This window comes from Octopus bimaculoides, chromosome 4 (genome assembly GCF_001194135.2).
Source record: "Octopus bimaculoides isolate UCB-OBI-ISO-001 chromosome 4, ASM119413v2, whole genome shotgun sequence".
In the NCBI taxonomy this organism is placed as follows: Eukaryota; Metazoa; Mollusca; class Cephalopoda; order Octopoda; family Octopodidae; genus Octopus; species Octopus bimaculoides.
Window position 1 is genome coordinate 58451774 of NC_068984.1, and position 12581 is coordinate 58464354.

The 12581-nt window shown below is 31.8% G+C and overlaps 1 protein-coding gene across 1 annotated transcript in view; it reads right to left on the reverse strand.

Annotated features, from left to right (window-relative positions):
• Positions 1–12581, reverse strand: part of LOC106877354 (putative uncharacterized protein DDB_G0285119) — a 64985-nt gene that overhangs the window by 32024 nt on the left and 20380 nt on the right. The window contains exon 3 of the mRNA XM_014926240.2: positions 5613–5725. Within this exon, the coding sequence (XP_014781726.1) occupies positions 5613–5725 (113 nt within the window). The remainder of the gene's footprint in view (positions 1–5612; positions 5726–12581) is intronic.

Here is a 12581-nt window from a genome sequence, read left to right on the forward strand (position 1 = left end):
TATATATATATATATATATATATATATATATATATGAGTGTGTGTGTATATGTATGTTTATATATATACATATATACATATATGTATATATATGTGTGTATGTATTTATATATATATGTATGTATATATTATATGTATATATATATGTGTGTGTGTGTGTGTGTGTGTGTGTACGTATATGTGTATATATATCTGTGTGTGTGTGTGAATGTGTGTTTGTTTATACCATTCCTTCTTTACTAAATGTAGTAGTTATAATTTATATTTATTAATTGTGTATTTATTGGTACGTTAATATTTTAGTGAGTTTAAGGATTTAATATTATAATGACACTACGATTTTTATAAGATTAATAATATAAATATTTTAATTAATTAACTTAATAGTATTTTAGCTTATTTCATATATATTATTTAAGTTATGTTTCTTAGTCTTATTATTTAGAATTTAGAATTACTTAGAATTTAACGTTCATTAAAATGTTTATAATATACCTAATTGTTTTATTACGATGTAAGTTATATAAAGTTTTAATCCTTCATTCATGATTTTATAAATAATTCTTTCATTCACATTTTATATCTCTTTATTCTATTCTTTTTCTTAATGTAATATCTTCACGCGACCTCTTTCTAATAAACGCTTTAGTTCTGAGTTTAATGTCTAAATTTTAGTTTAAACTGCAGCATCGAAGCGATAAGTATCAGTTTACTTTATATCATTGTTTGAAAAAAATATGTATTTTTATATTAATTCAATTGTTTTTTAATGATAATTTTAGTCGATACCTTTTTTGACACTAAATTAATAGTAGTAAGTTTATCATCTTAGCCTAAACCAAGACTTCGATTAGATTAGGGTTGAATTTTTTCCATTAATACTGTTTAATACTTGATTTTTTTTTTTATGGGATAAATAAGTAGTCTTTTTATTTAATTTCTCTGATTATACAATATAGTTAATTGTTTTATTATGATTTAAGTTATATAAAGTTTAATCTTTCATTCATAATAAAATTTTCATTCATGTTTTTATATCTATTTATTCTATTCTTTTTCTTTACGCAATATTTTCATGAGACTTCTTTCTAATAAACGTTTTAGTGTTACTTCTATCTTTATTATTTTACCCTAAAACTTTGTTTAAATTGTATTTTAAACGAAAGATTTGTTAAAAATAGTTTTTGCTTGTAATATTCCTGTTAGTTTATATTATAATAAACGTAAAGTTAATTATGGAATGTTTATAATTTTGATATTTTTAATAATATTTTTCTATCTTAATATAATAAGTATTTTATATACATTCAAACCCGAGATTGAAGCAGTTCGAAGAAGATCTATGGACAATCATGAAGAATGTTAAGCTTCACCGATCACCATTAAGGAATAGTCATCTAAGATACCTCCACAACATTACTGAAGAAATTAATAGCATTGATGGTATAATAGTTCAGTCTGACAAAACAAGAAACCTGTACAAACTATCTAAGGAATACTACCTGGAATTACTTAAAAAAGAAATAGAAAAGAATTATCAGATTATCAGTAAAGCGGTACTTAGGAAAGCCAACCTGGAAGCCAAACAAATTATGGATAAATATAACTTACAAAAGAGGACCGAACCTTTGGACCCCAAGCAACCCCATTTTATTTTAAAGGATCACAAGAACTTTTGGAGTATCCCAAAATTACGTCTTATCTGCCCATCTAAATCGGACATAGGTGTACTTAGCAAAAACATACTAGACAAATATATACCTACTTTAGTGAAAAAATTAAAACTTAGTTTATGGTCCAATTCATCCCAGGTAGTAGATTGGTTTAGTAACATTAATGATAAGTATAACACTAAATTTATCCAGTTAGATATCTCCAACTTCTATTCTTCAATTAACCCCATTATACTTAATAAGGCACTCTGGTTTGCTAATAATAAGGCAGGTCTTTCTAGAGAAGAGATTGATGTTTTAGCAGCTAGGAAATCTATAATTAAATTTAACAATAAACTCTGGACACACAAGGATACTCCCGATGGTTTTGACGTGCCTATGGGAAGTTCCAACTCAGTACAGATAGCTGACTTAGTCTGCACATATATTCTCTATGAGATGGCAGACTAATTCCCAACCATTAGGGGAGGTCTATACCGAGATGATTGTTTACTCTATCTCCAAAATGCCACAAACCAACAACTACAAAAAGTTAAGAATAGATTAGTCAGATTTTTCCGGAGAATGGGTTTGGCATCATTTTTGAGGATGAAGTCTCCATAGCCAATTTCCTTGATTTTTACTCCTGACTTACACACCAATACTTACTTCCCTTACCATAAACCCTCCACTAATCTTAAGTACATTAGCCAGTTTAGCAATCATCCTAGAACGGTAACCAGAAATTTAGTTAGGAACATATCACTTAGATTGTCAAATTTATCTGCAAATATAAATATTTTCAACAAAGAGGCTGACTTTTATAACTCTGCCTTACTAAAAGCAGGATATAAAGAAAAGGTCAGATACATTAATTCTATTAACTATTTTTCTACCTATGAAGATAAAGACATTATAACTGGTGGTAACGATAAATACAATGATTGTTCTCATTCTAACCTTGTTAACAATAATATACAGACAAACGCTTTTTTACATAATAGGGAGGTAACCGTTACTTGAGACCCATTTTTAATAATAATGGTAAATTGAAGTGTTTTTTAGAAATAATAACACCCACACAAAACCTGGATCTGATAAAAATATCTAGTTTATTATTCCATTTGGAAAACAGATTAAATCCAATCTAGCTTTGCAGTTCTGAAATGCTGTTAATAAGAATTTTCCAAGAAATTCTCGCTATTTTCCAGTCGTAAACACACACAAGGTTAGATTAGGATTTTCAAACACAAAAAATATCTCACAAATAATATCTACACATAATATGAGACTATTAAATTCGTATCCAGGTACTGATAGCAATAACATTAATTTCGATAATACAAACCATCACCATTATAACAATAACAATACAGATAATAACCTAAATAACAATAATTATAATAAGAAAAATAATAATTACTACAACAACATTATTATTTCGGAAGTTAATAACAACAGAATTAGTTTTTTAAGTGAAAATGCAAAATCCAAGAACACTGTATATCAATGTAAAGTCACCACCTGTACCGATGTATTTTTTTTACATAGGTTGCTCCTCATCGAAGATATATAGAATAATTTCAAACCATTACTCTACATTTAGGGATAGAAATAAACGCAACAGCACAGGACTTAGTAAGTTAATTTGGGAACTTAAGGATAACAATAAGCAATTTAATTTAGACTGCTTAATTCTCTCTACATCAATACGAAACGATAAAGGTAAGGAATTTTACCCGTTATGTAATATGGAACCGTTCTTCATTTTGAACTCAGAATGTAAAGTACCAAACAAATGCTGTATGGCATTTTATCATTGTTAAGGCAGAGAACTGGCAAAATCATAAGCACGCCAGGTAAAATTCTTAGTAACATTTATTATTATTATTATTATTATTATTAAGGCAGTGATCTGGCAGCATCATTAGCACATCAGTAAAATGCCATACAGCATTTGTTTGGTACTCTACATTCTGAGTTCAAATGCTGCCAAGGTCAACTTTGGTTTCCCCCACCCATCAGAGCCATAAAATAAAGTACTAGAGTCAAAAGAATCAACCAATTCTCACCCCCTCGAAATTGCTGGTGGTTTGCCTAAATCATAACCTTTTATTATCATTAATATTATCATTATTATTATTATTATTATCATTATTATTATTATTATTATTATTGTTATTGTTATTATTATTATTATAAAGGCGGGAAACTGGTAGAATGGTTAGCATGCTGGGTAAAGTGCTTAGCAGCATTTCATCCATCTTTACATTCTGAGTTCGAATTCTGCTGAGGTTGGTTTTGCCTTTCAGTGTTGATAAATCAAGTACCATTTGAGCAATGGAGTTGATGTAACCAACATGAGCTTGCTGGCCCTGTACCAAAAGTTTGAAACTATGATAATTATTATCATTATGGGGAGTTGGCAGAGTCACTAAAGCATTTGGAAAATGTGTTGCAATATTTGTCAATGCTCTTTATGTTCTCAGCCAATCAGATAATGCAATAGGTGGAACGTCCACTTTAGCTCTTTATAGAGGTTTAGTGGAGGAAAAGTGTGACAACATTCTTAGGGAGACCTTGGTCGTCGAAGAAGATCAGCTAACTGCTCTTTTCAGGAGAAATTTTGGGCAGGGACTGATGGAAAATTTCCAAAAATCTCTGGCCTGGCAGTGCTACCGGAGAACTTTGCCTATTCAAGATAAACTTTACAGGCATGGAAGTGCCATCAGCTGAGCATGTCCAAGATGCACGCAGGACGATGAGACAGTCCTGTACGCACTTGTCCAGTGCCCAAGCATTGCTGACTTGTGGCTTATGTTGAACACCTACTGTCACATGTGGGACAGATCCATCATGAAAATCGCCCCACTGCCTTCCTTTAACTGGGAAGGAAAGGCTGTTTTTATATGCCATGGCAAAAGAGGTTGTATGGTGGATGAGATTGAAGGGTCTGAAGACAAACACTTTTCTCTTTGGCCAATCCCTGATCAACTTCTTCAAGTTTCACTTGAAAAGGAAAATAAGGGTAGAGAGGGAAGTGTTGTCTCTCAGCCAGTTTGCTGAAAGGTAAATGAAAGTTGCGAGAATGGTATGAGTGAACGGGCTTCCTCTGAACATATACCTGTAGCTGGAAAAAAGGAAAGAAAAAAGCACCTGCCCCAAAAGTCAAGGTACCCATGGATTTTTTATGGGGTTTTTCCATGAGCAGCACTCGAACATCTCCCTATTGAGGATCACACACTGTTGATTTTTTATTTTTTAAAAATTTTATTAGTCTTGTTTACATGCAAAATCCTCATAACAACACACACTCACACATACATTCTTTGTTTTGCCCTGTGCTGCCCATAATGTTTTTCTTAATGTAAATCTTTGTGGTTAATAAAGAAATAATTATTATTATTACTATTATTATTATTTTTATTATAATCATCATTGTCATTATTATTCAAATTGTTATATAAGGCAGCAAACTGGTAAAATCATGTTCTAAGTTCAAATGCCACTGAGGTCAACTTTGCCTTTCATCCTAACTGGGCTGATGAAATAAGTACCAGTTGAGCACTGAGGTCGATGTAATTGACTAGTCCCCTCCCACAAAATTTTAAACCTTGCTCTTCATGTATGAATTTGGATAATTTGCATTATATACTGTTGTGCAAGCATACATAACTGGCTTTGTTTCTGTATCTGATTAAGCCCCTATGTATAGCTGATTGTCTGCCACTGACTATATATCTCTATGTCTATCTTCAGGTTTGACAGTTTGTCTCCATGCTTGATGGCCTGTCTTTATGTCTGTTTATTCCTGATAGACTTTCTCAAGTCTAACTGCTAGTCTATAATTATTTTGTATACTAACGAGTCTCGCTAGGTTTCTTTGATTCACTCTTTCAGTGATTCCGTTTTCGACAATCTCTTTCTCTCTCTCTCTAAATGTAAGAAACATAACCTTACCCCATCTCCGGAATCGTCGCATATAAAGCAAGTTTTGCATTCTATACATTGCCATGGAGAGTTACGTGCCTTTGTTGCAAGCTCTTCGCAATAATCCATACATGAAGGGTGAACTGAAAAGAAAATTAAGACAATGTTAATTACAGATAGGTGTCTGACCTTGAAAAACTGCATCAACTGGCATTTTACTAACGTACCTAAAAATGTTTAAAACAAAAATCAGAGTTTAAGACTTTAACTTCTGAAATGAACAAATCTAAGAGACAAGGGACATTACTCTGACTGGTTTACTATAATTTCATTATATAACAACTCTACCTCAGGTGCAATAGTTTATTTAGAAGAATGGTAACTCCAACAATCTATCAGATTGTAGGTGCACCATAAAAGATACATTGTGTACCGAACATAAGTCAACTAAACAGACTGCCTGCTATTACAAGCTGTATCCATGGAAGATTCTGAACACAACACTACAAGTGAATGAAATTATTTACCAATTCTAAGGTTGCGTTGCTGTTTACAGTGAGGAAGTAAGTATACAATAATACTGTCAAAAAGTTGCTGCTAACGGTTGTTTAGTATAACAAGCTATTTGTTACAGAGAATAGATTATTCGAAAATGTTATCTGCATGAAAAACAATAGTTAAATATGAACATATATAACAAAGGGAACATCAAAACACTAATTAAAACATAATTATGCAATGAGGGAAAATTAGACAATAATTAGTCATTGACAAACATTATCTTAATATTGAGGACGAGAGACAATTTTGGACATGTTTCCATCTTATCTACTTGCCAAGATGGTGACAGGGCCTATGTTTGTGATTTTGTAAAATTTACTTAGTAATTCTTTCATCACTACTTCAGCAGGTACAGTTAAGTAATATGCTTTGTTGAAGAGGTCAAAATAAGACTGAAGCATTCCATGTATCTTATGTATTCCAAAAATCATAAAAATATTACTATTCAATGTCTATCACTGCTTTTCTCTTGTAGCATATTCTTTAAAAAAAAAATGACATGAGAAAGTGAGTTGGTAGAGAAAAAGGACTTAAGAAAGTGAGTTGATAGAGAGAGAAGTTAAACTAATATCGGGATCTTTTCGTAAACAAATGCATATACTTTCCTTTGATAATAAATCAGTTTTCAGATGATTAGGTCATCTAACTTTTTTTAATGATTAGAAGTATCCATCAATAGAAAATATCATTTAATTCAAGAGGACATATAGAAATAAATAAACTCAACACTGCAAATCAACTACTTATCACCTTTACAGCATTACTGCTGCCAAAAGTAGCAAACCATTCTCTCTATTGTAGTATTTACAGGTAAGTGGAGAGGACTATTGAGAATAGAAGTTTCCCACTTATGAACATTTGTGGAACATTAATAATAAGAAACAAAATACTGCTAGTTTTTCAATACACCATTAATGCATCATTCCATAGCTCTGATGATATCATTAACATTTTCCATGACTTTTCATTATATCCATAATTCATTTGATATGTGTTTCTATGTACTTCAATGTATTGTTTGTCTGTTTTTGTGTTGTCCCTTCTCTATCGAGGCCTTGTGCCTAATTAAAGAAATAATGACTTTACATGGGTTGGAGGGTCTCAACACTTGTTCTTCTTCCACAGGTTCCTTTTTCTGGGATAGTTTGGCTTTTCTTTACCAAACTGTTAACCTATATATGTCTCACATGTTCATATTAATACAGTTTTCTTGCTTGTACACTGCAACAAATTCTTTTTATACTTAATTTTGCTCTCACCTTATTTGTGTTCTGTCATTCATTCAACAGTGTGTGCTCACTTTATTTCTTTCTAGCATTTGCACATCATCTGTATTCAATGCCTATGCTTCTCTACAATATCACACTTCACACACATTCATTGTAGATCCTGCCCATCACTCAGAGAGAGAATCCTTTTGTTATCAGCAGTAATAATAGTTCCTTGAACTTTTTCCAACCTATTTTTTACTCCACCTACTATGCATTTGAAATTCCTACCTCCACTACTGATTAGATAACAGAAAATGTCAACTGCTTCTAAGGAGCTTTCAGGGCATCTAAAAGAATTCCTTACAAGGTGGACCAAAAGTCATGTACAAAAGTTCAATATGCTCTGGAATTGTCAAAAATATGCCTTAATTTTTCTAAAATTGAATAAGATAAATAAAATAACAATGAATACACATGTATTTGTACATGATGAACAAAAAGAAGAAGAAGAAGAAGAAGAAGAAGAAGAGGAAGAAGAGGAAGAAGAGGAAGAAGAAGAAGAAGATATACTCTTTGCTGTGGGTTATTTTCCTCATTAGCTTTTATTTAGAGAACCAAATGATTTCACCAACTTCCTACTCTATCACTAGACAACAAGAGAACAGCTAATGGTTTCTAGAAATAAAAACCTTATTCCCTTCAAATTACACCCTCACTGGATATTGTAGTCTTAGACTCTCCTTAAAAGATGGGAGGGTTATTAGTCAAATGCTATTGATTGCAGGTACACTCAATAAAGGTTGACCTGGGTTTAAGAAATAACAATTATCACTTTCACTAAGGATACCAAATAGTCCTGATGCTAGCTACTTTTGAATACACAGAGATTTAGTTCACATAACAAAGTCATGCTATTATTTATTTTTTAGAATTGCTCTGCTTCTCTCATAACCTTGTGGACACTTCATTCACCTTAAATGTTTATTGTAAATTTTACAATTAACAGCAAAAGATGCTCGTCTCATTGATTTCAACTTAGATATTGTTTTCATGTACCAGTGACAAATTTATGATGAGACATTTCCAACTTCTTCCTGTAGTTTACTAATCATCCTTCTCCTCTACACAAGGGAGGAAACTCAAATGGGATTGGTATCTGATAGATAGCTACACACACACACACACCTTGGATCACATCCAGAGAAGAGCCATTTGACTAAGTGAAATTCAGTCACTAATGGACATACTCTGGCCCACAGGCAAGCTGTCTCCTCTCTCTGTCTCTTCAATTGCTACTACCATGGTTTCTGTTCCTCAGATTTATGGGACACAAACAATCAACAACAGTTGTCAAGTGGTGGTGGTGGAGTCATACACAAATACACATGATGGGCTTCCACACAGTTTGTGTCTATTCAATTCCTTTATGTTTAGCCCAAGGCTAAAGAAAAAAAACACTTGCTCAAGATATCATGCGCTGTGACTTAACTCAAAATCATATGGTTGCAAAGTGAGCTTCTTAACCACACCTGGGCCTATGTTCTCATGTCTCCACTACTTGCAGTTTATCTTTCCACATCTTGTCACCTTTGGTGTGTCCTTCGTCCCACACTGACCATTATCCCCAGTACTTTCTCCTCAAAACATCTCCTCTGGAATCTTTTTGCTCATGTCTTTCCAACAGGTGTTGACCTGTACAATTTTAAATGGAACACCAATGGAATCACACCCATCAGTCATCGAGGACCTGTGAAGGTCATTGACAATGCTCCTCCCACCAGATTCAGCAAGCGAAAGAAAAAAAAAATGAGTAAATAAGTGCCAAGAATCAATATGGATGTAAAGAGAAACATAGCAAGAATGTTTTGTAATGTGGCGTTTATTATTAAAAGACTGCATATTGCCTATAGTGGGTCAAAGCACAAAATCTGGTTTGCCAATCCCTGCTTTATTCAGCCATGTTGCTGTTTAGGTCTGAATAACATATTCTAAATTTTTTTTAGTTTTCCCTTTTATTTGCTGGTGTTATTGTTGTCTAATCCATGTCAGCTCTTATTGTGCAAATCTACAAGTAAATACATTTGAACTGTGACCATTCCATCATTTTTAAAATGATAGGAGATTTGAGGGCAACTTGGCTGCTATTTTTGACAAGATGAGCAACCAAGTAGAGCTTTCTTCAATGACTCAAATATTTGCTGGAGAATAGGAACCAGACCTGGGGAAAAGTACCAAAACTTCTGAGGCTGTTATTTGTAATCGGTTAGTAACCAATCCAGGAGAAAATGTCTCATGTCTACTGAAGACTATACAATAAATGAAATGAAACAGTGACCTCACATAAAGTCTTAATGTTGAAAATAGATTTACTGTTTAAGAATTTAGAATTAATCAAAGGATTTTGGATTCATGTAGGATAATACAAGGAAGGATAGTTATCTTTAGAGATGTCTCAGAATTTTGGAGACAAATGTTGCTGTAAATACATCAAATCTATGTCAATGGAAAAAATACATTTGCAAAAATGTGATGGTGACATTTTGTTTTGAAATAGTAAAAGTTTATACAAGATGTTCCCATGTTTATATTTAATGAAAATAGGTTACAATAAAAAGTAATGTTGTTTCAGCTACTTTATGAGGTTATTTTGTGAAGATGGTGGTTAATAGATATTCTATAATAAAAAAAATTGTCAAATATACACCATTAGATTATCCACATAGGTTTGAATGAAACCATAATTCACCTGTTTTATGCCAAAACAGCCCACAAGTTTAGTGTCAGTTGAATTTGTGAACCATGTCCCCACCCCTGCCTCACACCTGTAAATGGTAGTTTTTCTAACTTTCATGAAGCTAGAAACATTTCACTAAATAGGCCGGCTACTTCATCAATTTCTCTTGATTCTAGGTTGCATAAACAGTCTGATGAATAAGTATATCACAGCCCTGATTCTCTTTCAAAACTGATATAGTAGTATGGCATATAGAAAAGGAAGAGAGATCGATATACTGGAAATAACAATTCAAAGATAGATGAGCTGACATTTGGAAAAGCATACTAATTAGTTGCCTTCAGATGGCTTTAATAGAATCCACTGTATGGTATTTGGATAAGATCCCCAATCTGGGAATAATTCAGTATGAGACGTGTACAAGTTGTGATTTCTTCTGTCAATCTCAGAATCCCTATAAAAGTTATGGGTATGGCCCTTCCTTCTGAACACCGTAGAAAATGAAGACAAAAATGTTTGTTCATCTGATATCACAAAACTACAAGAGTCAATGCACCTAATTAACATTTTGCAGTCACACACACACACACACACACAGCAATAAAATTTTGTGATGAAGACTACATTTAAAAAGGTACACCAATTCACTGAATAAAAACATTCTATGGGAACCTATTTTGATCACAAAAATCCTGAAGGTATTTTAAAGATATAGTTTTGAGGTAAAAACAGTTACAATGTTTGAATGTATAAGCTAATGGTCCATTGTCTGAAGAATCATAACTGAAACATGTTCATTCACTGATGCTGTGCAAAGACTGAATTTCTTTTGTCTACTTAATGTAACTATTGAAAACAGAAATAAAAGGAGTAAAAAAGGGCAATAGGAATTGAGAAAAGAAAGAGAAAGGGTAAAAAAACACAAAGATAGAGATAGAGGAGAGATTAAAAGGGAAAGGAAAAGGGAAGAAATAATTTGGTACTATACTTCTAATCTTACTGATTGTTTGGTAGTTTCTAGATTTATTTGGTTAAATGGATTACCAAAGAAAACAAAATAAAAATAAATCAGATAATTCTATCATAATCTCATAACTCAAAGCTATTCTGCAAATCTACAACTCACATTGTACACATATGATTGAATAACAAGCTCTATCACACATAGACACAATCAGCAAAGTTTGTTTCTTATATAACAATAACTGATGGAATGTTCTATTCTGTAGAGCATGCAAACTTGTTTAATTTATGAATCTCTTGCAGATTGTATTAACACAATTCAAACATAGCTTATGGTTAAAAAGTTCACTTCCTAACCACATAGTTATGAGTTCAATTCCAAAGCACAATATTTTGGGCAAAGTTTAGGCTGAGCAAAGTTTTGTGAATGGATTTGAAAGAAGGAAACTAAAAGAAGGCAAACGTGTATGTATATATACTTATCTATATATCAAACTGAGAATATGAGTTTGTTTGTCTGTATGCATACATCACTAAAACCCGAGAACTACCCAACTGATTTCATGCAAATTCTAAACATGCTCTATTTAGGGCTCCCTCAGTGTCATTAGACAAAAAAGTTTTCAACTTCTTGCCTAATGCAAGCCTGGAACAATCTCATGTCTCTTACACTATTTCAGTATTTTGTGTCAAAAGTGAAAAAATAAAATTTCTCTTGTAATGTGAGATAATACTTTCAGTTTTAATAATTTCATTAATAATACTTTCACCATGTATATATATATATATATACATAGTGAAATTATTATCTCACTTACATATATACATGCATATATATATGTGTATCTATATATATGCATAGATATACGTTTATATACATCTGCACATATGTGTGTATATATATATATATATATATATGTCTACACACACATATACAAAATAATATTGTTATGGAGGCAACACAGGCAAAGTCTAAAAGAATATAATTGAAATATGCATCCAAAACTTATATAAATACATATATTCTCTATAAAATAGACATAAAATTCCAAAATACACAAATATATATAAATAGACAACATGCATGCAGTGAATAAAACACGGTTGAATTTCAATAAAAACAACTGAATTTAAGAAAATATCATTTGTAATTACGTTTAAAATCGTATATTGTATTATAAAATAAAAAATTTAACTTGAAAGGATTAAGCATTAAAGACATATTAAAACCAACAAAAGAAAAACTATAAACATCACAGATGTGATGTTTATATTTCTTTTGTTGGTTTTAATGTCTTTAATACTTAATCCTATAGAGAATATATGTATTTATTTAAGTTTTGGATGCGCATTTCAATTATGTTCTTTTAGACTTTGTCTGTGTTGCCTCCATAGTAATATTATTTTGAATATAGCTCACAACAAGCACTACATTTTCCTTCTGTATAAATGTGAGTTATTGTTAATAACAAGCTCTAATTAAACTATATATTTTATATATACATATATACATATATATATACATGTATA